Source organism: Cryptosporidium parvum, chromosome 6, assembly GCF_000165345.1.
Source record: "Cryptosporidium parvum Iowa II chromosome 6, whole genome shotgun sequence".
Taxonomy (NCBI): domain Eukaryota; phylum Apicomplexa; class Conoidasida; order Eucoccidiorida; family Cryptosporidiidae; genus Cryptosporidium; species Cryptosporidium parvum.
The window spans coordinates 454030-476672 of record NC_006985.1 but is presented as its reverse complement, the minus strand read 5'-3'; the positions used below and the strand labels follow the sequence as shown (position 1 = coordinate 476672).

General features: G+C 28.3%; 9 protein-coding genes across 9 annotated transcripts; 4 read left to right on the top strand and 5 right to left on the bottom strand.

Moving 5' to 3' along the window:
• Positions 1–26: 26 nt before the first annotated feature.
• cgd6_2050 (AMP-activated protein kinase beta chain (has isoamylase N-terminal domain)) lies at positions 27–881 on the bottom strand (the record flags this gene model as incomplete). Its single annotated transcript, XM_627565.1, has 1 exon — positions 27–881. One exon carries the CDS (start codon positions 879–881, stop codon positions 27–29), a length of 855 nt encoding a protein of 284 aa, XP_627565.1.
• A 176-nt stretch (positions 882–1057) lies between these two features.
• cgd6_2040 (oligosaccharyl transferase STT3 protein) lies at positions 1058–3226 on the top strand (the record flags this gene model as incomplete). The annotated part of the gene is made up of 1 exon (XM_627564.1): positions 1058–3226. The coding sequence occupies one exon, from the start codon at positions 1058–1060 to the stop codon at positions 3224–3226; it is 2169 nt and encodes a 722-aa protein (XP_627564.1).
• A 145-nt stretch (positions 3227–3371) lies between these two features.
• cgd6_2030 (transmembrane protein with 6 transmembrane domains) lies at positions 3372–4277 on the bottom strand (the record flags this gene model as incomplete). The annotated part of the gene is made up of 1 exon (XM_627563.1): positions 3372–4277. A coding segment is annotated over one exon (906 nt), but the record flags the coding sequence as incomplete, so codon positions are not given.
• A 23-nt stretch (positions 4278–4300) lies between these two features.
• On the bottom strand, positions 4301–4897 carry cgd6_2020 (BT1 family protein; the record flags this gene model as incomplete). The annotated part of the gene is made up of 3 exons (XM_001388283.1): positions 4301–4390; positions 4435–4508; positions 4630–4897. The coding sequence occupies 3 exons, from the start codon at positions 4895–4897 to the stop codon at positions 4301–4303; spliced, it is 432 nt and encodes a 143-aa protein (XP_001388320.1).
• A 141-nt stretch (positions 4898–5038) lies between these two features.
• cgd6_2010 (YbiN-like RNA methylase (NPPY variety; HemK family)) lies at positions 5039–6085 on the bottom strand (the record flags this gene model as incomplete). The annotated part of the gene is made up of 1 exon (XM_627562.1): positions 5039–6085. One exon carries the CDS (start codon positions 6083–6085, stop codon positions 5039–5041), a length of 1047 nt encoding a protein of 348 aa, XP_627562.1.
• Positions 6086–6359: 274 nt separating this feature from the next.
• cgd6_2000 (hypothetical protein with possible transmembrane domain near C-terminus) lies at positions 6360–11390 on the top strand (the record flags this gene model as incomplete). Its single annotated transcript, XM_627561.1, has 1 exon — positions 6360–11390. The coding sequence occupies one exon, from the start codon at positions 6360–6362 to the stop codon at positions 11388–11390; it is 5031 nt and encodes a 1676-aa protein (XP_627561.1).
• Positions 11391–11497: 107 nt separating this feature from the next.
• Positions 11498–14533, top strand: cgd6_1990 (hypothetical protein with signal peptide; the record flags this gene model as incomplete). The annotated part of the gene is made up of 1 exon (XM_627560.1): positions 11498–14533. One exon carries the CDS (start codon positions 11498–11500, stop codon positions 14531–14533), a length of 3036 nt encoding a protein of 1011 aa, XP_627560.1.
• Positions 14534–14566: 33 nt separating this feature from the next.
• Positions 14567–15187, bottom strand: cgd6_1980 (hypothetical protein with a signal peptide; the record flags this gene model as incomplete). Its single annotated transcript, XM_627559.1, has 1 exon — positions 14567–15187. One exon carries the CDS (start codon positions 15185–15187, stop codon positions 14567–14569), a length of 621 nt encoding a protein of 206 aa, XP_627559.1.
• Positions 15188–15504: 317 nt separating this feature from the next.
• Positions 15505–22506, top strand: cgd6_1970 (large hypothetical protein; the record flags this gene model as incomplete). Its single annotated transcript, XM_627558.1, has 1 exon — positions 15505–22506. The coding sequence occupies one exon, from the start codon at positions 15505–15507 to the stop codon at positions 22504–22506; it is 7002 nt and encodes a 2333-aa protein (XP_627558.1).
• Positions 22507–22643: the final 137 nt, after the last annotated feature.

The window sequence follows — 22643 nt, the reverse complement described above, 5'->3', positions numbered from 1 at the left end:
TTTGATAGTATTTTGAGTTCGAGGATTTATCTAAATATTGTGGCAAACATTTCGGCCGTTGTGAGCAATCTATCTGAAAAATAAGCGTCATAGTGAGGATTGTTATTTTCTGAGTCAGAAACACTTTTAGAAAAACAATTTAAATTGTAGTCATTTTTCTTGCAAATTAATATAGGATAAAATTCATCAATTAATCTAAAGGACACATATAGTATTGTCGTAAACTTTTGCATACAATGATCAATTTGCATGTACTTTTCTTTAAACCAACGCTTGGTCACGCAAAATGTCACTATATGAGTTCCAAAGATTTCTTGAACAAGAGAGTCATAGTAAATATGGTTCGAAATACAATGAAACGGAATATGGATACCATTGGCAGTTTCAAGTGGGCATCTGCTCTTACCTAAAAGAATTGGCAATGCTGGCGCATCTACAGGAAACTCTGTTGGCAGCTCTTGATGGAACTCCTGGACGCCGTAGCGTGATTTATCGCAAGGTGTTGAATAATATGGAGCTTTATATTTTGTTAAATCTATACAATTATTTATATATCCTTCGCTGTCTGATTCAATTGGGTATTCTGGAGAGTATCTCCACTCTCCATCCACAATAAATTTGAAAAAGTGAATATTTCTAGTAAGCTCTATTGCAATCAAATGATCGTGGCCACTTTTAAATAACTTGTATTCATCCTGCTTTCTCCAAAAGTTAAAACTACCAGTAACAAATACCTCATCCCCACCAAATGACCATCTAATTACACACTGGATATTTTCTAGATTGTGGCCATTCATATGACCATTAGTACAATGGAAATTATTTTGCTCATTTGGTTTATCGATTGAACTTAGATTTGAACTTGATGAAACAATTCCCATAATAAATAAATATTAAATTTGCGCCATCGAATTACCTGACGGAGGCACACAGCAACTTTATTTTTGAGACATTTAATATAAACTATAAAATTTGTGGCAAAGAAAATAAAAATTCTTACCTTATTTAAAGGTTCTTGATTATTTAGAAAATTTTATCTGAATGCTTCGATTTAATAATGAAAGACATAAGTTATAAAGAATTAGAAAATGAATACAAAAAAAAATCAATATTTGAATCTGCTGGAAGGATATCTCCTGTTTTGTTGTTTCTATCCGTGGTTTTAATTATGGGACTTTGTATTTTTGTGAGGCTTTTTGCCGTAGTAAGATATGAGGCGATAATACACGAGTTTGATCCACATTTTAACTATAGAACCTCGAAATTTCTTTCAAAACATGGGTTTTATGCATTTTGGAACTGGTTTGATAGCAGGAGTTGGTACCCTCTTGGTAGGATTATTGGGCAAACTCTATTTCCTGGTCTCATGCTTACTGCTGCTTTGATGAGGTATATTGCACATCAATTGGGTTTACTTGTAAGTATTTTACACATTTGTGTTTTTACAGGACCAATAATCTCAAGTCTAACTGCACTTGCTTCATACTTACTCACATTTCAAATAACTAAGCGAAATGAAACGGGAATAATGGCAGCTCTCTTTACGGGTATATCTCCTACGTATCTGAGTAGGAGCGTTGCAGGAAGTTATGATAATGAAGCAGTTGCAATTTTTGCTCTTGTATTCAGCTTTGCACTATATTTGAGGGCAGTAAATGATGGTAGAATATTGAGTTCATTTTTTGCAGCTCTTGCCTACAATTATATGACTATGAGTTGGGGAGGATATGTGTTTGTAATTAATACAATTGCAATCTATACACTAGCTCTTGTATTACTCAACAGATTTACATACAAACACTTTGTAGTTTATATTGTATTTTATGTTATTGGTACAATATTGAACCTTAACATTCCATTTGTCAACGTGGGCGCCGTAAAATCTTCGGAACACCTTTCATCACACTGTATGGCATTTCTTGTAGTGTGCGTTATAGCATTGAACTCCTCAAAATATATTCTGAGCACTTCTTCAAGCCGAATACTTCTAAAAGCTATATGGATTTCTTGCTTCTTGGTATCTAGCTCCGCCTTCTTGGTATTGACACTGTCTGGAAAAACTAGGTGGGCGGCAAGAAGTATGACTCTTTTAGATCCCACATATGCGTCTAAGCATGTTCCTATTATCGCATCAGTATCAGAACACCAAGCAACAACTTGGTCACAGTATATTTTTGACCTCCATATTACTGCGATATTTTTCCCTCTTGGAATATTTGTCTGTGCGTATTCAATTTATATTTCTCAAAAAAAATCACCAAAAAATTCACCATTTCAAACATCACATAGTACGTGCATTCCCGATACTGCAATATTTTTAATTGTATATGGAGTCCTTGCTGTCTATTTTTCTTCTGTCATGATTAGACTGATGCTGGTTTTTGGGCCTGCGGCTTGTTGCCTTTCTGCAGTGGGATTTTCTTTTATATTATCGAGTCTAATAGGCAGAAGGCAAACAAAAAAAACCACTTATGGTGACGGGAGCCAAGGGAATTTTGGTATTCTCAGAGTTTTTTTTGTATTATTAATGTTTTTGCTCTGTGTGAGTTATGTCGTGCATAGTGTTTGGAGCTCTGCTGTTGCGTATTCGCATCCATCAGTAATTACTTCAAACCGTCTTAGAGATGGAACTAGACTAATTCAGGATGATTTTAGGGAAGCATATTATTGGTTGAGAAAGAACACCCCTTACAATGCAAGGATAATGTCTTGGTGGGATTATGGATATCAATGCACTGAATTAGGCGACAGAACCGTAATTGTAGATAACAATACATGGAATAACACACATATCGCTACAGTTGGGCTTGCATTGGCATCTCCTGAGGATGAGGCTTATAAAATAATAGAAAAACTGGATGTAGATTATGTTTTTGTTGTATTTGGTGGGTTTGCAAAATATTCTTCTGATGATATCAATAAATTCTTATGGATGGTAAGAATTGCTTCTGGAATTTATCCTCACATTCAGCAAAACGATTATCTATCGGATAGTGGGCATTATACTGTGGGGAAAGACGCATCTAATGCGATGCTTAATTCTCTGATTTACAAGCTATCATATTATAGGTTTTCGGATCTTCAGAAGGATGGTTTTGACTTAGTAAGGAATTACCACATAGGTAAAACTCAATTCTCACTTACTCATTTTGAGGAAGCTTATACAACTGATAATTGGGTTATAAGAATTTACAAAGTAAAGAAGCAAAGTAACCGTTCAATATAGACTTTCATAGTAAAAATTTACTGTAGTATAGAAAATTATTTTCAATTCTAAATAAAATCTCATAAGATATTTCGTTATTTAATTTTAATCATTTTGAGAATATTGAATTATACTTGATTTTCTGTACTTTGGATCTCTTCTTCATTCACAACCTAAAAAAATGAACTTGAAATATGGAAAAAGTATGATAACTAACCAAATTTAGAAAAAAGAGAGGCAGCAGGAGAAATGCGGAAGAAATCCAAATTAATAACCCCAAGTTTGAAAAATTGAATGCTGTAATTCCAAGTGAGTAGGCCAATCCTGCGGAGATAACTTTTGAAACCCCTATTCCAAGACTTCGTATTGACATCATAACCGCATATACAGACCCTTCAAGGCCTTTTGGGCAAAACTTTGCAGTCATTACAAGAAGTGGTAACAACTGTATTTCTGCAATGGCTTCAATCAGAAATCCACCAGACAATGCAAACATTCTATTCGAAATTCCCATATTCAAATTGAGTCCTGTGACAAGCGCTAGAGGTAGAATATAAATTGGTATTGAAAACAAAGTAGTCCAAAGCAATATTTCACGGAATGGGGTCTTCTTGAGAATAATTCTATATAGAACAATTCCAATTATACCTGCAATTCCATAAGTAAGCCTTAAGCTACCCATAAATGTCGGCGAAAAGCCAAGCCTATTTGTAAAGTAAAAAAACATTGCATCGTCGTAGTCTGGTCCTGCAGTATAAGTAAAAATATATATTGCAGGCCCCCAAATTATGGGTTTTTTCAAAAATTCCTTAAGCGAAAATAGCTGATTCTTCGCAGTGAGATCTTCTGTCTGTTTTTTATCATCCATTATCAGACAAGCGATAAAAACAAATAATGGAAAAATTGACGTTGTAAGAAATATTCCTTGTTTACTGTATGTATCTAACAATGAACCAGAAAAATATGCCGTTGCTAGTGCACCCAATGCCTTTGAGCCAAAATAATCGGAGACTGTTTCAGCACCACCATTAATTCCAGATGTCTCTACAACTAATGCCTGTTTTTTTAGAGATTATTGATTAATTAATCTATTTTCTAATAACTTACCTCAGCAATACTGCTACAAAATGCTGCACTTAAAGATATTAGTAGTAGGCAGACTGCAGCTTTAAAAACAGTATCAGCCTGAAACTATTAAAAATATTATTATAAATTTAGAGTTAACTTACGTTTGTTGCAAGTAGTAAAAAGCCTATAACTTGAAGAATTGAGAAAAAAATCAAGTATGGCTTTCTTCTCATTCCTATAAGTATGTTATACGAATATATTTGAATGAGCTTCAAGCTTACCTGCAATAGGTATTGAATCACTGCAAAATGCTTTAAGAAATTTATTTATACTTTAAAAAATGGTTTGTAGCTTACCAAATAAAGGTTTCAAAAACCAAGGTATCGCAGGAATTGCATATATAACCGATACTTCAGGAGGAGAGAGGCGTAAATCATCCTTCAGCAAGTAGTAAATTGCCAGCGTTGCGAGGTGAGTCAGTCCATCTGAGAATCCGACCAAAAATATTACTAACTTGGTTATTGTAATAGACCCAAGTAGCGACGAAAATTTTATTGTGCTTGAAATGGTTCTTTTTTCGTCTAGCAAAGAAATAATTTCATTTTGATGTAGCGTCCCATCCATTTTATTATAAGTTTATTAATAATAAGGTTAACAGAAGATAATTTATTATTCTGTGTAAATAATTAACGCATGTGCTAAATAATAATTTGCATGCATACACATGCAAATTTTGATCAAACATTAATATTTAATTAAAATTCGTCAAGAGCTCATGTTTTTATTGTTTCTGAGAAACTTTAATATTGAGGTTCTCTCTTCCTTTTCAAAAAAGCTCCATGCAATTACCCACTTGTCATGCTTCCCTTGTTTTAGAGTAGTGTATCTAAGTGATTTTAATTCATTGTTAATGATTTCTTTTTTAAGAACACTTTTCAAAAATTTCAAATTTTTTAGTTTCGAAACTTGAGAAGTGTACCAGATTACCCTTTTCGAAAAATTCTTGCTTTCGAAATACAATTTCAAGATAAATTGAGATTCACCTCCATGAGTTATTATTTCGTAATTTTGACAACTCCTGAAGCGAGCAGGGTGCATATTAATTTCTGAATCTTCAACTGAATCATAATATGGAGGGTTACAGATAGTGAATGAGAATTTCAAGTCTTCTATTTCAGTTTTGTCAAGTATCCCGAATAATATATATTCTGGTTTTTCTTGATGCAAAAGTTTTATACAACCACAAAGATTGTTTTTTTTAATAATAGTGTCTGAAACACTCAGGCTTTCAATTGAAATATCTGAGCCGATCATATTCCAAGAATAAATTTTGTTGCATAGAAGAGAAAATATGCAGTTTGCACCAATTCCTATATCAAACCCCAAAACTTGTTTTCCTCTAGGAATAAGCTCAGAAAAACAAACATCTGTACCACCTTCAATACATGTTTTTGTCTTTAGATCGTTTCTTAATCCTTCATCGTTTACTTTTTCCGTATTATAAAAGTGTTCTGGAGTTAACAGGTCTGAAATAAAGTGTACATAGTTAGCTCTCGAAGGTATTGTTGGTATTAGAAATTTATCCGGTATGTCCCAATTAATATTATATCTGTAATGCAGCAATACTTTCGAAATACAGTGTAATGCTGCGGGGTTATAATTAATACGTACTTTATTATTTATTATTTTGATACATTTTTTAAGCTCAGGGTATCTTTCAGATAAAAATAAAAAATCATCATTGGCATGCACATTTCTATGATGGAGTTGAGTTGCTTTTTTTTGTTGATTTTTATTATTAGCTTGGCCCATTTAAAAGTATTCTTAAAATAAAAATTGTGACAATAGTTGTTGATAAGAAGATAGCAATATAAATAAACAGTAAAAATACATTATCTTTAAAAACTCTTTGTATTATAAACAGTATTTGGTTATTCACACTGTAGGTGTCAAATGGTAAATAATCCATCGCAATTATAAAAGTTCATGATGCCGCGACGTTGTATAACAATTTTTTTTCTTAAGTGGGGACGAAATAGTTACAAAGTTCAGCAATAAAAATCAATTATATAACTTAGGAATCAAAATGCTTCTAAATGTTGAGCAGATCATTGGCTATTTTGCTTTCTCTAATAATTTTTATGCAGAATTAACAAATGAAAGAAACAATTGTACAGATACGTATTCTGATTTTGACAAATTTTTTGGTAATGAATTAAAGTTGTTCGATGATTTACATATTGCCTCAGTAATAAATAACGATACAATCTGTGTTTACAATGTCTCCACTATAATATTTTCTAGAGACAGAGCTCAAGATAAATGTAGAGCACCAAATATTAAATCATTATTTAATATAAATTTACCATTCAATCCAAATTGTAATTGTAGTTTATTTTTCGATAGATGCACATCAATTCTCACGATTTCAGTTTGCTCTAATGAAGGACAGTTATATATCATTGAGATATCTGTATTTGGGGAATGCGAGTATGGTTTTAATATTTTGACAACGAGAAGTTTCAAAACGGAGCTTTCAAATTTGAAATTACTTACTCAAGCAACTAAATCTCTATTTTTAGCATGCAATGAATTGGGGGTTTTTGGGATAATTTCAAATTCAACAATCTTGAAAGACGAGTTTTTACCACTATTTATTAAAAAAAATATCTTTACAGAATCTCTCGAAATTTCTGCATTTCAAATAGTGAAAACTACAGTAACCAACAAAAACACAGAAAATATTTATTTAATTACATTTTCTGAAAAAAATAAAGAATTATGTCTTATATTGATCAGATTTAATCCTGCAGAAAATAATGTTTGTAGTAATATAATTGATAGAAGAACAGATATTGAAATTGGAATTAATATAGATACCCACCCTGTAATTTCCCTCCTAGAAGGCACAGATCATTTTGTTTTGTTGATTAACAGTACAGTTTATCTCTATAAGATATTGAACTTTTGTGATTATAATTCCGAAAACATTAATTTGCAACTTTCAAGTTATCTTAATTTAGATCTTCAACAGAGCGGAGATAAAAAAAAATTGTTATATCCTCAGGTCTATTGTAATAAATCAGAAATTTATATTGCCAGGGCAGCTTTTCCTGGAAATATTATGAATGATTATGATTTATGCCTTCCAATTTGTGAGATTCACAAAATTTGCTTAAATGATCACACTTCGAACAATTTCCCATCAAATGCCAATCTAGGCAATTCTACGTTAGTTTGGAGTCAGGGACTACAAAATTCTTTTAAAAATCCACTTGATATTAGTGATTTAAAATGCAAGTTAATTTCCAATATAGAAAAACTATCAAACTTTGAAGAAATCATAAATTTTCTTCTCTGTAGAGTTATTGGTGAGTGTAAATCAAACACTGTAGTTGCTATGGCTTTTAATAGATATTTGAGATTCCTTGAAAGCATTATTTCAAAGATTGTTTGCGAAAAGAAACAATGTGAGCTGTTGAATATTTTATACTCAACTTCTAAATTTGAGGACTTGGTAAATTTAATGAAAAATGTTTACATATATCTAGATGGGAAAGCACTAATAAATAAAGAGTTTGAGACTCGTATAAAATGCAAATATGATATAGAAAAGATAATATTCATAATCACGCCTCTTCATCTCTTAATTAATTACTTTAAAAATATTGGCAATTACTGTATTCGAATTTTTTCAGATAAAGATAAAACTTTTTTATTATCTCCTATATCAGTTTCTGTTATAAGTTCTTTATCCAGACAAGAGTTGGATAAGCCATCATCAATTTCCGACAATTGTAATTCATATCTATACATATCTCTTGAAATAATAAGAAATTATCTAAAATTAAAGTATTTGGTATTGAGAATTATTTTTAATAGCAATAAAACAAGATTGGACAAACATTTATTCGATTTATTCGATTTTTACATCTCAGATGGAATAAATAATAAAATTATAGTGTGCGCTTTAATTATGGAGCTTATAGAAGTACTATCTAAGAAGCTTACTTTTATGAATAAATTAGAGGATACTATTAACCATTATACATCGCTAAATGAAATTTTCAGCCCAGCATCTAATTATATAAATAATTTTAACTTGATCTATTATGATATATTAACACAGAATTTCACAACGGATGAACTTAAATCATTAATACAGAACATAATCCAATTCTTTGTCAATCTTTCACCAACATCAAATGATGAAGTTTTAAATTTCGTTGGAAAATCAATTAAAGCAGATCATAACGGTGATGTTAAGTGCTTAGTATTAAATTCCGTGGATAAAGAAACTAATAAATATTTTAAAGCTTCTAATTTAGAAATAATGAAGGTAAAAAATACTATTTTAATTTTGAATATCTATTCAATTATTACAAGAAATATTTTCAAGTATTTTTCCTGGAAAAATTTAATTAGAAATATAAATTTAACATATAGCTGTGGAGTTGAAAATATATTACAGTTTTTTTCAGAAGATTATTCATTTTTGAATCTAGGCAAATATATGGTAACAGGAAAGTTGAATATTATTACTCATAATTGTGGGAGGATCAATGAACATCATTTTGTTCCGTCTGTTGATCAAGTTTATAGGGTTTATTTATATTATAATTCAATATACAAATTTTTTTCTTCAGATGTTTTTATCGATTCTGGAGCCAATGATCTTTCTCTATATATTTTTTCAAATAAAATTTTCTGGGAGCTATTTCTTAATGACTTTTGTTCTAAAAAAGTTTCTCAAGAATGTAATTTTCAGCTGGTTGACTTAGTTTACGATTACCTTGAACAACAAATTATCAATGGATGTTTTGAACACAACTACACGCGCTACATTTCATATATCATTCGTTTGCTTCCCTATAAAAGTCATACTTCAGATTCATCACTTTCAATATTAAAACAATTGATCAGTGATATTAAGTTAGTTGATGAAATCATTGAATTAATTAAACCAAAAGAAGATCAAAATAAAAAAAACATACTTGAAGGGTTTTCTTGCAACGAAATCAAAGTTATTTATTTAATTTCATTAATATTTAGATTGTTTAGTAAACCAAGAATAAAAATATACTATAATTCAATATACTTTAATTTATTAGAAATATCAATTAATCTGATATGCGCATGTTTCTCCAGTTGCTCTCCAAACCAGAAAATATTAATTAATGAGATTCATAAAAAATATCTAATACAATATATATATTTGAGCGGAAATAATATCGAAGATCATTCAATAGTTAAGCTTCTAAATAAATCATTGTCATGCTTTAATTCTAAGCATGAGAAAATGCTGTTTCTGATGGTCCTTTGGATCAAGCATTATTTGTCAAACAAAGTTGAAAATAAAAGTGAATTGAAATTTTCTACAATTTCGGCATCAGTTTTTGCAACTGAACTTGAAGAATTTTATTCATTGTTAATTCAGATATTCTGGAAAAAAACTAAATTCCTTAATAACACTAATTCGGAAGCTTTTTTAAGATTTTACTCAAAAGGTGCTTTCATAGTTCGATCAATTTATAAGTTTCTAATGAATGAATGGAAAAGAGGAGAGAGGTATCAAGAAATAGTCACTTTAGCATATTTAAATGCACTGGATAAATATTGCGATTTGTGTTCATATAATAATTGTACAAATGCTTTATTTCCGGAGAGCTGGATAGAATTTATTTTAATGAATAATTCTCGTTATGAAGAATTCGATTCATTTAAAATCATAAATGAGGCGCTTGAGAATTTGAGTGGTATAATCCAATACTTCAGCTTTGAAAAAGAAGTCATTAATGCGGATTCCGAGCCTTTAAACATAATTATCTCTTCATTAAACACATGCATTACTTATTCAAGCGCTACACTAATAAACCAATTTAATGATCGGCAATATTCTGATAAACCTATTTGTATACCAAATCTCTTTTTCGGTATTGAACTTCCAAAAATAATCTATCAAAATAATTATTCTCAAGGAATTCACCATAAGGTCACATTTTTACCGTCTATTGAATATATTTCTTACTTAAAGTGGTATTTTGTCGGAATAAATAAATTATTAACTTCAGATTTAACTTTAGCAGAAACTTATCAACATTTCATTAATTTTTGCAAAAACATTGAAAGATACAAGAATTACTTAGAACGTAGTGGAATTTACTTCAAAACAATATTTAATCCGCATCTGTTTTGTTCAAAAAACTTAGCTAGTTTGTTAAGCATATCTATTGTAGAGCTAAATTACTACTTAATAATCAATGGCTACTTTGAGACTTCACACAGACTAACCCAAGTTGCAAATAAGTTTATGAACAATTATCTTAAAGATTATTCTTCAAATCTTTCAAATAATAAATGGATAATTTTTTCGAACCCTTTAACTCAATTTATTCCAAATAATATTTATAAAACTATTGGATTTTGGATGTTCACTTATTGCTTTTTTTTATCATACAATACAATATATTTTAATTCTTTAGTTGAATATAAAAATGATTTCCTAACGCAAACTAGTGGACAGAAAAAAAAAAAGTTATCATATAGCTCACCAGATCCGAAAATTACAGTATTCGAAGAAATACTCCTTCAAAATGCTAAGCTTAGAAATATACAAATACTGAAAGGATCTGACAATTTGGCCTTTGCTATTAATATTAATTATTGGAGTTCAATAATAAGCCGTATAAATCACTCTCCTTATTTTCTCCAGGGCGTTCACATTGCATTATTGGCAAATGAACGCATCTACGGTGCAATGAACAGTGATAATCCATCGGATAGCGCTTATACTTCAATCCTACCTATTCAATTAAAAAAAATGTATAAAGACCCAGAGTACTTGATGAAGATAATTAGAAGTTGCTCAACATCAATTGGTCAACATATACACATTTTTATCAATGTAATCGAAAATTTACTTAGCTTTAGTTTTATCGATGAAGCTCTGAGGTTTATTACAGCTATAATCTCAGATAAACAAATTGAACTACCAATTTACTTCGTAGCAAAAGTCAGGTATTTGATTAAATCTTCAAATAATGTGAATATAAGAGCACTATCTGAAAAATTTGAGTCAATGATACATAAATGTATATGTATAGACGCTTTAGCTTGATAATTATAATTAATCATTTTATTCTTTTTCTTTCCACACAATTAAGCGCCGACAATGCAATCCTGCAACATAATTGAAACTTCGAAAAAAAAATTAAACAAAACTTTATGAATTTTAGGGACAACTTGATATTATTACCACGCGTAATTTTTATATTTGTGATCCAATGCCTATCTCTAATTATTGTTGCAAATTCTCTACCATGGATTCCTGATTATGAATTTAGCAATCCGATAACAGTATCAGAAAGGATTCATCAAAATGAAATTCAGAATTTAGTAAAAAGAAAATTAATGAATAAATATGAGATTAAATTCAATGAGGAGCATGAAAAATTGCGTAAATTAATCAATGATACAAAAGAAAAGGTTTATATTAATCAAGTAAATCAAATGTATGATCTATTAGCAGATCAAATCAGAAATATTGGCTTTAGCTGCCCAACTACTTCTGGTATAAAGAATCAATATTGCAACGAAAAAAGATTGAAAGGTTTTGAAAATATGAAAGAAAGAAGTTATTGTGAAAATGCTTTCGATCCTTCTCCAATTGCATATTCATATAATTCAAACGAATATTCCTATTCCGATTCCGGGGATATAATATTGAATTATGAAAATGAAGATTTGGTTCTCGAAGATTCAAATTGTGTCTCAGTTATTGTTGATGGCGATGTCTTAATATGTGGAGATCTTATTGTTGCAAATGGTCAGCTAAATACTCTGACTTCGTTTGATGCACTTGAAGCTCAAAATTTGTCAGTTGGTAAAACTCAACCAATACACTCAAAAAGAAGGTGTATTATTAGGAAAGGTTTAACTGTAAGAGGCTCAATGATACTTCCATTTTCTAACTTAATAGTCATTGGGAAATTGATTGTTGGAAAAAATGTCTACACCGCAGATTTACAGGTGGATCTGTCATCTAATCTATTTATTGGAGTTCTATATTTATTTTCTGATGTATATCAGAATAATAGTGGATCAGATAGCTGGAACCCTTTTTCTATCACTAGAGTTAAACTTTTTCATGCCTCTAACAGTTGTTTAAATACATTTGATAATAATATTGTTCAAAATCAATTTCAAGATAGTTCCAAATCCAATGAAAGTGAAACAAAAGAACAGAACTTGGGCTCTCTATGGTCTGGGAGAAAGATATATGTCGGAAATAGTGGTAAATTATGGGTAAGAGGCGATATTAGTGCTGGCGAAGTCGTTATTTCTGATGCAGGCCTTGTTTTTGGTACTTGCGGTAATTTGAAAACTAACACTACGCATGGGCTAGGCATACATATTAGGGATTCCGGAAGCCTTCATATGATGAATTCATCTATCTTTACAAGCAGGCTATCTTTAATTAGATCATCAGTTGTTATCGTGAAAAAGGGAGAATTAAAAATTAATAGTATTTTATTGTTACATTCCGGTTCTAAAATTCGAATAGGTGGGAATGTAATGCTACACATTGCATCAATAAGAGATTCGTCTACATTTTACGCTGACTCTCTTAAAATACTGAACCAAAGCATTGAAAATATAGAATATTATCATAATAGCTATAATATTTCAAGTATTTTTGGTATAAGCAGTACACAATATACAGAAATAAATGATAAAATGGCAGGATTTTTCCAAGTTGTTTCAGCATCAGCTGCTACAATTTATGGAGAAGTATTTGTGCAAGGCTCAATTGAAATAAATGATGGATCTGAGTTTTTGTCCATGGGCAAAGTTAGTATTTTTGAAAATGCTGTCATTAGTGACGGATCAGAAATCCTAATTTTAGGTCATTCAAATGACTCAAATAGCAATAATAATTCAAATAATAATTGTGAGAGATATCAACACTGTATTCTTGGTTCAATACTTGTATCAAATTCAAGTAATATGTTCATTGCTAATGGTAGTTTGAAGGTAAATGAGCATGTAGATTTAATTGAAGGGAGTTTTCTATTAGGAGAAAGTATGGAAGTTGGGAAATCATTTATTTCAACAAGAAAATCTAGCTTTTTTATAAATAAAGGTAATTTAATAATTAATAGTGTAAATCCAAGCTTTGAAGTAAAATCTAACGATTATAAGAGTTTTTTCATTTCTAATGGCATATTTATAATTAACGGGAAATTAATTGTGAAAAATGGAAATGTTGTTTTAATTATGAAAAGCTATCTTGAAGTAGAACAAATTTATATTAATCAGGGGAGCTTGGGTATGTCGACGAAGTCTTTAACAGTGGTAAATGGAGAAAAAGGAAATGAATTTACGGATTTATTTCTGTTTAGAAATAAAATTCCAATCAATCTTCTAATTAATGGCAATCTTACAATTGACACATTTTCTGAAATGCTTGTCTTCGAAGGAAGCATTTCAATCGAAAGCGTAATATTAACATCCGGTTCAATAATAAATATTAAAAGGGAAAATAATGCAATTCAGCAGTATCAAGTAAATATTAATAAAGTAGTTGTACTACAAGGAAATTCACTCATGAATGTTTCTGAAAGATATTTATTAGAAGTAAATAGTGGAATTATGGTAGATGAATTTTCAATACTGAATTGTGATAAAACAATTATTAAGGGAGATGTGTTTACTGACGATGGTGGTGTTTTTATTGCTAAAAGCGCTGTAATTTCCTATCCGACAACTTTAGTGTCGCAAGATTCATCAAAAATATATATTGAAAATCTTCAAGTTAATTATTTGATTTCAAGAAAAAATACAACAAACACATCTTCAGAAAAATCCAATATTCCACTTTTTATTTCCGAAAATGGAGGTTCTATAAAAATCGATAAATGTGAATACATATGCGATGAATCATTTTGCATTAAATCACTTTTTGGAATACGAACTACAGAATCAATGATTACAATAGAGAATAGCTTTCCTTGGTTCATTCCAGTGAAAACCTCTGTACAGTTTTTTGACTTAAACTCAACAAGGTCAAAAGAATTATACCAAGTAATTGATCCTATTGCACTTATTGCAAGAAAAAATCCTGAAGGAAACAAACAAATCGAAGGAAAATCCAAAATCACCTTTTCAAAAGGAGAACAAGTTAGAAGAGGAAGAACCTGGGAAATTGATAATAGTAAAATCAACTCAGCTAATGAATCCCAACCCATACAATGGCAATAGTGTTAATTTAATCAAGGATTATTCTTTTAGAGCTTATTTGTTCTTTTTAGTTATCTTTCCTTTAGCGCCTTTAATGCTTTTATTCAGACGATCTAGAGCAAAATAAAATGAAACTCCAATTAGAAGTAGCGCAAAAATGAAATATAAATGCCCATAAAACCCACTTAATTGTTTTGCAATTCCTCCAGAAATTTGTTTGCCTGTATTTTTTGTACTCATTGAGATAACTCGTTCAAGAATCTTTAATTGATTGGACGAAAATCTTAGTGGGGTGTTTTCACTAACTGTAAACATCTTCGCGATCCCTTCTTTCGGTATATTTCTATTAATGACAGAATTTATATCTTTTATATTTGAGTTGAAGTAGCAAGTAATGAGGTTCTGATGGAAAAGCGCTCTAAGCGCATCATTAGAAGTTATTGACTCTTTATCTTTTATTGAAGCAGCTATCTTCTGATAAACATCACGTTTCTCTATGAATTCCTTTTGTGTTAGTTCAAAACAAACTGTCATTTTTTTTTCTTTTTCATTCTCAGACAAATCCTTGTCTAAAGCGTCTATAAAAGTATCATTTTCCAATTTGGGAGTTATATTTGAACAATATACTAAGAATGTAGGAGTAAGCAACAATAGTAGATATTTTGTATGTTTCATGATTATTGAATGTCTTTATATAAGAAATGTGCGATATTTAACAATCGGTATTATTACACGTATTATATGCGCCGAAAAATTGCTATAACATAAAGTAGTGAATAAATTTGCGGCTTTTAGTCTTTATTATGATTAATTTAATCTCAATATAACACAATAAATCACTTAGAAACATTGGAAATAGTTCTTAAAGTTAAAGCTTATAATTTTAATAATTGCATCTTTCTTTAGAAGGATTGTTAATAATAAATGTTACTTTTCAAGTTGATGCGGGAATACATGAAATTCAATTTATACTTTTTAATAGACTATTTGCTATGAATATTGAACAATTATGTAACTATGACATATTACTGTCTTTCGAAAATGAATCAAAAAAGCTTTTTTCATTATTCAAAGATGATATTTATGATGGTAATGCAAGGCTAAATACCTGCAAAACCATTGCAAACATTGGGGTTGAAATTTTGGATAGATATTATAGAATATTTAATTCTATATCATTTTCTGGAGAAAATAATGTTTTAAAAAGAAATAGTTTTATTGAAGCATTAGATGGAAGAACCACAAATGTTTTAAAACTTTGTAGATTTTGTATAGAGTTTCTTATTTGCCAACGAGAAAATAAATTGGAAAAAATGAATTCAAGCCTTGAAGAAGAAAATGTTCTATTTAAATTACTTTGCAAAGTTTTATTCTATCAAGGCGATTTTTTGGAATGTAGTATTGTTCTGGAGAGGATTTTGGGTGATTATTCGGAAGAAGAAATATTTAATAAAAAAATTATAGTGAATTGTGAATATTTATTTGATTTTTTCAGTTCTTGGAATTTATTTAATATAAGGAATTCAATTTCAGCAAATAAGAATAATGACCATATATTTGGAGATCTTATGTTAAAAGAACTTAAGTTGCAGAAATTATGCTCCATGATTTTAGATGAAGATAACTTTGAATTATCAGATCACAGTAATTACACCGAGACAATTAAGGAGATAAAGTATTCACTTATCAAAATCTATAGAGAACTAAAAGTTAAAGGCACATCTCCTAAATTGGCACTTCAAGAGAAATATAATAAGATTTTCGAAAATATATTATTAAGAATAGAATGTTGTAAGAAATACGAAAAAAAGTGTCTTGAAATTGAAAGATATATAACAAATACCAACTTTGAAGAAAATTACATAAAATCAATAGGAAACATTTCTAAGTCAATTCAAGATGATTCAAACAATATTTTTTCATACTTTAAACAAATTATTTCTTTATTTGGGATAAATAACTTATATATAAGCTTTGAGCCTTTCCAACTTCTAGAAGACTACATAAATGATTTAAGTGCTAAATTAAATTTATCAAATTACAAAAACGAATTTAAGGTGAATTCTGATAGAAGAACAAGAAGCAAAAACGTTAATAATGATTTACCAAATGTTAATTTGAATAAAGAAGTTATTGAACGTGATTTATTATTGGAATTAGACAATCCATTAAAAAAGATAATTATTGATATTTCAAGTAATACTGTAACATTTCCTAAATATAATGATAAGCAATATAAGATTTGGATCCAAACAATCCCGTATTATTGCTACAATCTTATTTTAAGTGTTTTAAAAAAAGAAGAGATGAAGTGCGATAATATTTTTAGTTTAAATTTAAATAACAATTTTCCTTCTATAGAACAATTTGATGAAATGATTGTTCATGAAACAAACTTTATAACAGAGCAATATTCAGCTATGCTAGAGACAAAATATGTTAGTTTTCAAGATATAAAACAATTATTTGATAATTTAAGGCACAAATTTCTTATGAATTTTGATGAGCAACATATTTTTGAAGTTGATAATAGGTTTTCATTTCTTTCAGGTAACCTTCTAACATCAGTCGATGAATTTTTATTAAATTCTAATAATTTATTAAACAAAATACAGAAGTTTATATTCTCAACAAAGAATGAAGATATAATAATTACTTCTGAAACAATTAGCAGTTTGTTATTTAGTATTACAGAAAAGTTATTCAAATATACAATGGGAATAATAACAAATATAGTTGATTTTACAAAATTTCATAGATATAATGATAAACCAACGATTAGATTTCAATGTTCAAATCACAAATCAAGGATTTTTGATAAAAACTACCTTTGCTCAAAACTTACAAGCAAACTTTATTATTTACTTTTTCAAGTTAACAAACAAATTCAGAAAGAAATTTTATTGCTATTTTACAGTATTATGAAAACTTTAATTATTTTTATTTTCGTCACCAATAATATTATTTCAAATACTAAAAGTAACATACAAATATCTTTTTATAATGAGTTAAAATCAAATTTTTTGTATTTACTGGACACTTTCACTATAATAAAAGAAAAATTAAATAATTATTTAATTTCTGAAATCGATCTCTCAACAAAAAAATTATTAATAATATTTAAAGTGATTGAAATACCTATAGTAAAAATTTACTTGGAAGATGAACTTGTATTTTTTTTAAAAGAGGATCTAATGAAAATAAGCGGATACGCTGGAAATATTAATTTGATATTAAAGCTATTTTCAGATTTAGATCAAAATAATCAAGGTGGAATTATTTCAACTGGGTTTGCTCTAAAGCTTCTTTCAGATAATAGTATCAGGACAATTAAAGAAAAATTTTCAAACTGGATTAGCATTTATAATTCAAAATGCAGCCATGAATTTCCCACTTATGATATTATTGCAAATTATTCAGTATTTTTAGACAATAATTATCTTGAATACATGCAGATGAAAAAAATAAATTGCAATTTGAGAAATGAAATAATTGATCATAAATTTCTTCAGCATACAAATAGCATAATATTAGATATTAATCAATGGATTAAAAAATTTGAACGATTTGATCTATCTGAAAACTTTTGCGAATTTTTAATTTCATTGTTAAAAAATTTGGTACTTATTATTAATAAAGATATACAATATTTATATTTTAACAACATTATAGTAAATTCTATAATTTCGAATATTACAAAATTAATAATAAAAATTACAGAGATTTATGAATTAAATTTGATAAATATAAGTAAATTATCTAAAAAACCATTGCATAAGCTAACGATGGAAACTATATTAATAAATATCTCATGTATTCATAAGGTTTTTATGAATAATTTATCAGCAAATAAATTGAATATATTAGTCATGAAAAACTTAATTAATCTTCTAATAGCTTTATTCGATTTTTTCAAATATTCAAGCACTATAGAAGAAATATCTTCAAATTCAATAATTAACCTAATAAGATATCTTACATATTTGGAGTTTTCATTTGAATTTGTTAAGGATGAAAATAAAGAGCAAAAAGAAACAAAAGTTTATACTAAACAATCCGAAGAGGATACATTTAAAAGACATATTTTGAACAATTATTGCATTTTATTTCCAATTATTGAGGAACAGACTTTTGATTTTGAAGGCATTTATGACATTAATGAGGTAATGATAAATGAACAATTTGATAAATTTTTTAATTCAACCTTGAGCACAAAAGTGCTACTATTAACTATAACAATAAAGTACGGCTTATTTTCTAATCTTTCAGTTATTGAAAATTGGTTCAAGGAAATTTATACTTTTGTTCAAGTATATAAAACAAATAGTCACTTAAAAAATTGGAATTTATTATACCATAATTGTAGAAAAGTAGTCAAAAATTATTCAGCACTATTTTGCAATTTGAATATGAAAAAATTATATGAAAAGATTGAGTTAGAAAAATACTGTTTATTTCCTGAACAAGAAACTGAATATTTAGAATTGCTAGGAATACAATTTCAGCTTCTTTATGGACTTCCAGTTTGCCCATTACCCTCGATGCCGTTTAATAAGATGGCAATTTATAATCAATCTCAAATATATGATTATTTATTTGATCTAAAAATATTAGTTTCAAATGAAACAAATTTCAAGAATTTATTCATTAATTGGATAATTAATTTAATAAAAAATAATGAATTTCGTTCATCTGGAATTTTAGAATATATTTCTCCATATTCACCATTAATTATTCTCTCTTGCAATATCTTTCAAACATTAATTAACTGTACTTCTTTAACGGAAAGACAATACTCAGATAGTAAAGTAAAGTTTTATACATCAATCATAGGACTAGTTGAAAGACTATTTTTCAATTTAAATAACTTAAAAGAAGCAGATGCCGGCAATATCTGGAATATTATTTCATCTCCATTAATATATCCATTATTTATGGAAACCTTAAGTGAGATAATGAATAGTGAAAAATTTTATTTTGATACTACTGGGAAAACTCTTCTTCAAGATGATTTTTCTTCAATCCTCTATAATTCGCAAGTTTCTGATCAAATATTAAATTACTATGACAATATTATGGTTCTTTCCCCTTCATTTTCAAACTTTGAAATGGATGAATTTGAGGTGGAAAAACATGGTTTTGAAGATCTATTGTTTGACGAAATTTCAATCTACATAAAAGAAAATAATTTAGTTATTGCTTCATTAGAGCCACTTTTATACTCTAAATATTACTATACAATTCTTTTGGATAGGTTTATGAAATCGAATTTGGATATTAAATATTTAAGCAATGAATTTTTGGATGAAACTTTAGTTCAAATTAGAAGCAAGGTAGAAAACTTGATTTCTTTTCCTAATGGAGATAATATTTTTCTTAAAATTAATTGGAAAAATAATATTCAAAAATTTATTCCTTTCAGATTTATAAAAGATTGTTTCATTTCCTGCATACCTGTCTCATATATGGATAGATCATCGAGCTTATGGAGTCCAGGTAGATTTGGAGTAACAGGAAATAATAATATACAACTTAGCCTTAGCACATTGTTCAAATATTTGAAATTACTAAATATGAATCTTTTTTTAATGGATAATTATGATTTAAATATAGTTACATGCTGCAATAATGTATTGAAACAAATTATCTGTGAACTAGATGATTATGATACTTTTCAAAGACTAGAAAGAAATTTTCCTGTATTCATAAAAAGAATGGTTGCCCAATTAATTTACTTACTTCAGTGCGAAATCAAATTTTTCCTTAAGCCTGAAAGAAATATACAAATACCCTATTCTCAGATTGTAAATAATATACTTTCAGCTTCATTTGATCAACTAATAATTAGGCTTATTAATATTAAAAGCGTTTATGGAAAAACTAACGCTAAATATTTGTTAATATACTTGAATAAAGTTAAAGTTCTATCTAAACATAACTTCAATAATGAAATATTTCCAAGAAGTTTCGAAAAAGATTTACTTATCAATTTAATTCAAGTAATATCAAAATTAAGAAAAACTTTGTTTACAGAATTTATACCAAAAATTTCCAATGAAGAAAAAAAGTGGTACTGTATTTATACAAATTCTTTCTCTCAAATCCAAAATTGTGTTTGGCTTCCATCATTATTAGAATCAAAAGCAAGATTCAAGCTTGCAAAAATAATGATTTCTTCATTTATATACAGCCCTGTAGACAACCATAATCATGTTGAAGCTGCAATAACTGAATTAAAAAATTCATATTACCTTTCAATCGAATCATTAATTATTTGTTATTTGATTTTAAGTGGAAATACAGATGAAATAGATACATTTTTCAAGAACTATGAAAAACATTCTGGTATTGAGATAACTAAGTTTTTTAATTCAAGATTAATAACTATTTATATATTATTTTTCAATATTTATTTGAATAAATTTCCCGAGAAGAACCCATTATACAACAAGATTGGATTTATGAAGAGCCAAATAAATGATATTTTAAAAAATATTAATATTTCATATTCAAATTTAAGTACAAATCTTGCCGGTATACTATTTTATTTTTATAAATCATTCATTAATCTTCAATCAATTAAGCAATTTATTGTCCTTTTTATCACAAATAAATCATTTCCAATCAATGACAATGAAATTGCAGAGTTTAAGGATTTAATTAAAATCAACTCTCATTCGATTAATAATTATAGCATTACAGAAATGATAAATGAATTAATTTTTGATGAGTTAAATTCTAGCCAAACAACTTTAAAAAAAAATAAGTTAACACAAAGTATATTTACGCCTATTATAAACCAATCATTTTCCTATTTCTCAATGATTAACTATATTCTTTTAGGAGAAAATTCAACAAATCTGCTTTTATATTATCAAAAGTTCCTTTTATTGAATAAGAAAGTCATGAACTTTTGGGGGCTTGAAACTAATAAATTGATTAATGATCATTATAATGGTTTGTATCTAAGAAGAAACAGAAAGTATTTATGTTATAAATATAAGTTTATGTTAGTTCCTTCAATGTTAATTTTGGTGATCAAGAATGAGATTACTTTCGATATGAACAATATATTGTATAACTGCATAAATTCTGAAACAGAGATTTTCGCATGTTTCAACAAAGATCTAACATTGGATGACCGCTATAGCTCTCCTATTTTTTTCCCAATTTATAATTCATTATTAGATACAAAATGTGATAATTTTGCTAATTTAAGTGATATCTCATATTATTATTTAGTGAATTTAAATCAAATATTAGATCACTTAATTGACTTATTGATAAATGAGTTTAAATCAATTAGGCAACTACCAGCAGTTGAAAAGTTTGAGTATCTAATAAATGATCAAATTAAAAACAATAATAAGAAAGGAATTAATACCAATTTAATCGATATTGGCATTATCAACTGGAATGACATTTCTGAGTCTGGGCACTTTAATATATCATTAAATATTATATTAAAGATTTTGAATAATATTCTTGACATATTTAATTTTGTTGATGAAATAGGTCTTCCAGTGGATGGCAAACTATTCTCAAGTTTGTTCGGTTTAGTTATTATATTCTATAAATACGAAATAGTCAGCTCAGAACATAAAAAATCACAACTTAAAAGTGAGTTTGCGCAATGCATTCCTTTAAGCGTTATAAAGCAATTAGAAAGGCAATTAGGGAGTTTTCTACAAACTAATATCCCCTTCTCAGTTGTTCATAAGATAGGTGAAATAAAAGTATCCTTGGAGTTCAATTTTATTAATATTTTCAACAAATGTTTTACTTTTTCTTTAGATAAAAAAGTTATTTATTCAAGAAATTATTTTCTTGAAGTTGTCAAGTTACTTATACAATTTTTGGGAATTTCATCAAATGGGGTAAATTTTGTCAATTTATATTCAGAAAATAGCGAAGTAATTGAAGGTTTTTTATTTGAAGAGATAATGCCAGAAGTAAAAAAGAGAAAGAGATATGATACTTCATTATTCGATTAACTACGATTCAAAAACTGATTTTTGTTTCTAACTCCTAATGCAATTGTAAAATATATTAATTAGAAATTGAATTTGTATAAGAACAAATTGGCTCATTTTAATTCCAATGAGCTTTACAAAAAGCTCTAAATATAGGC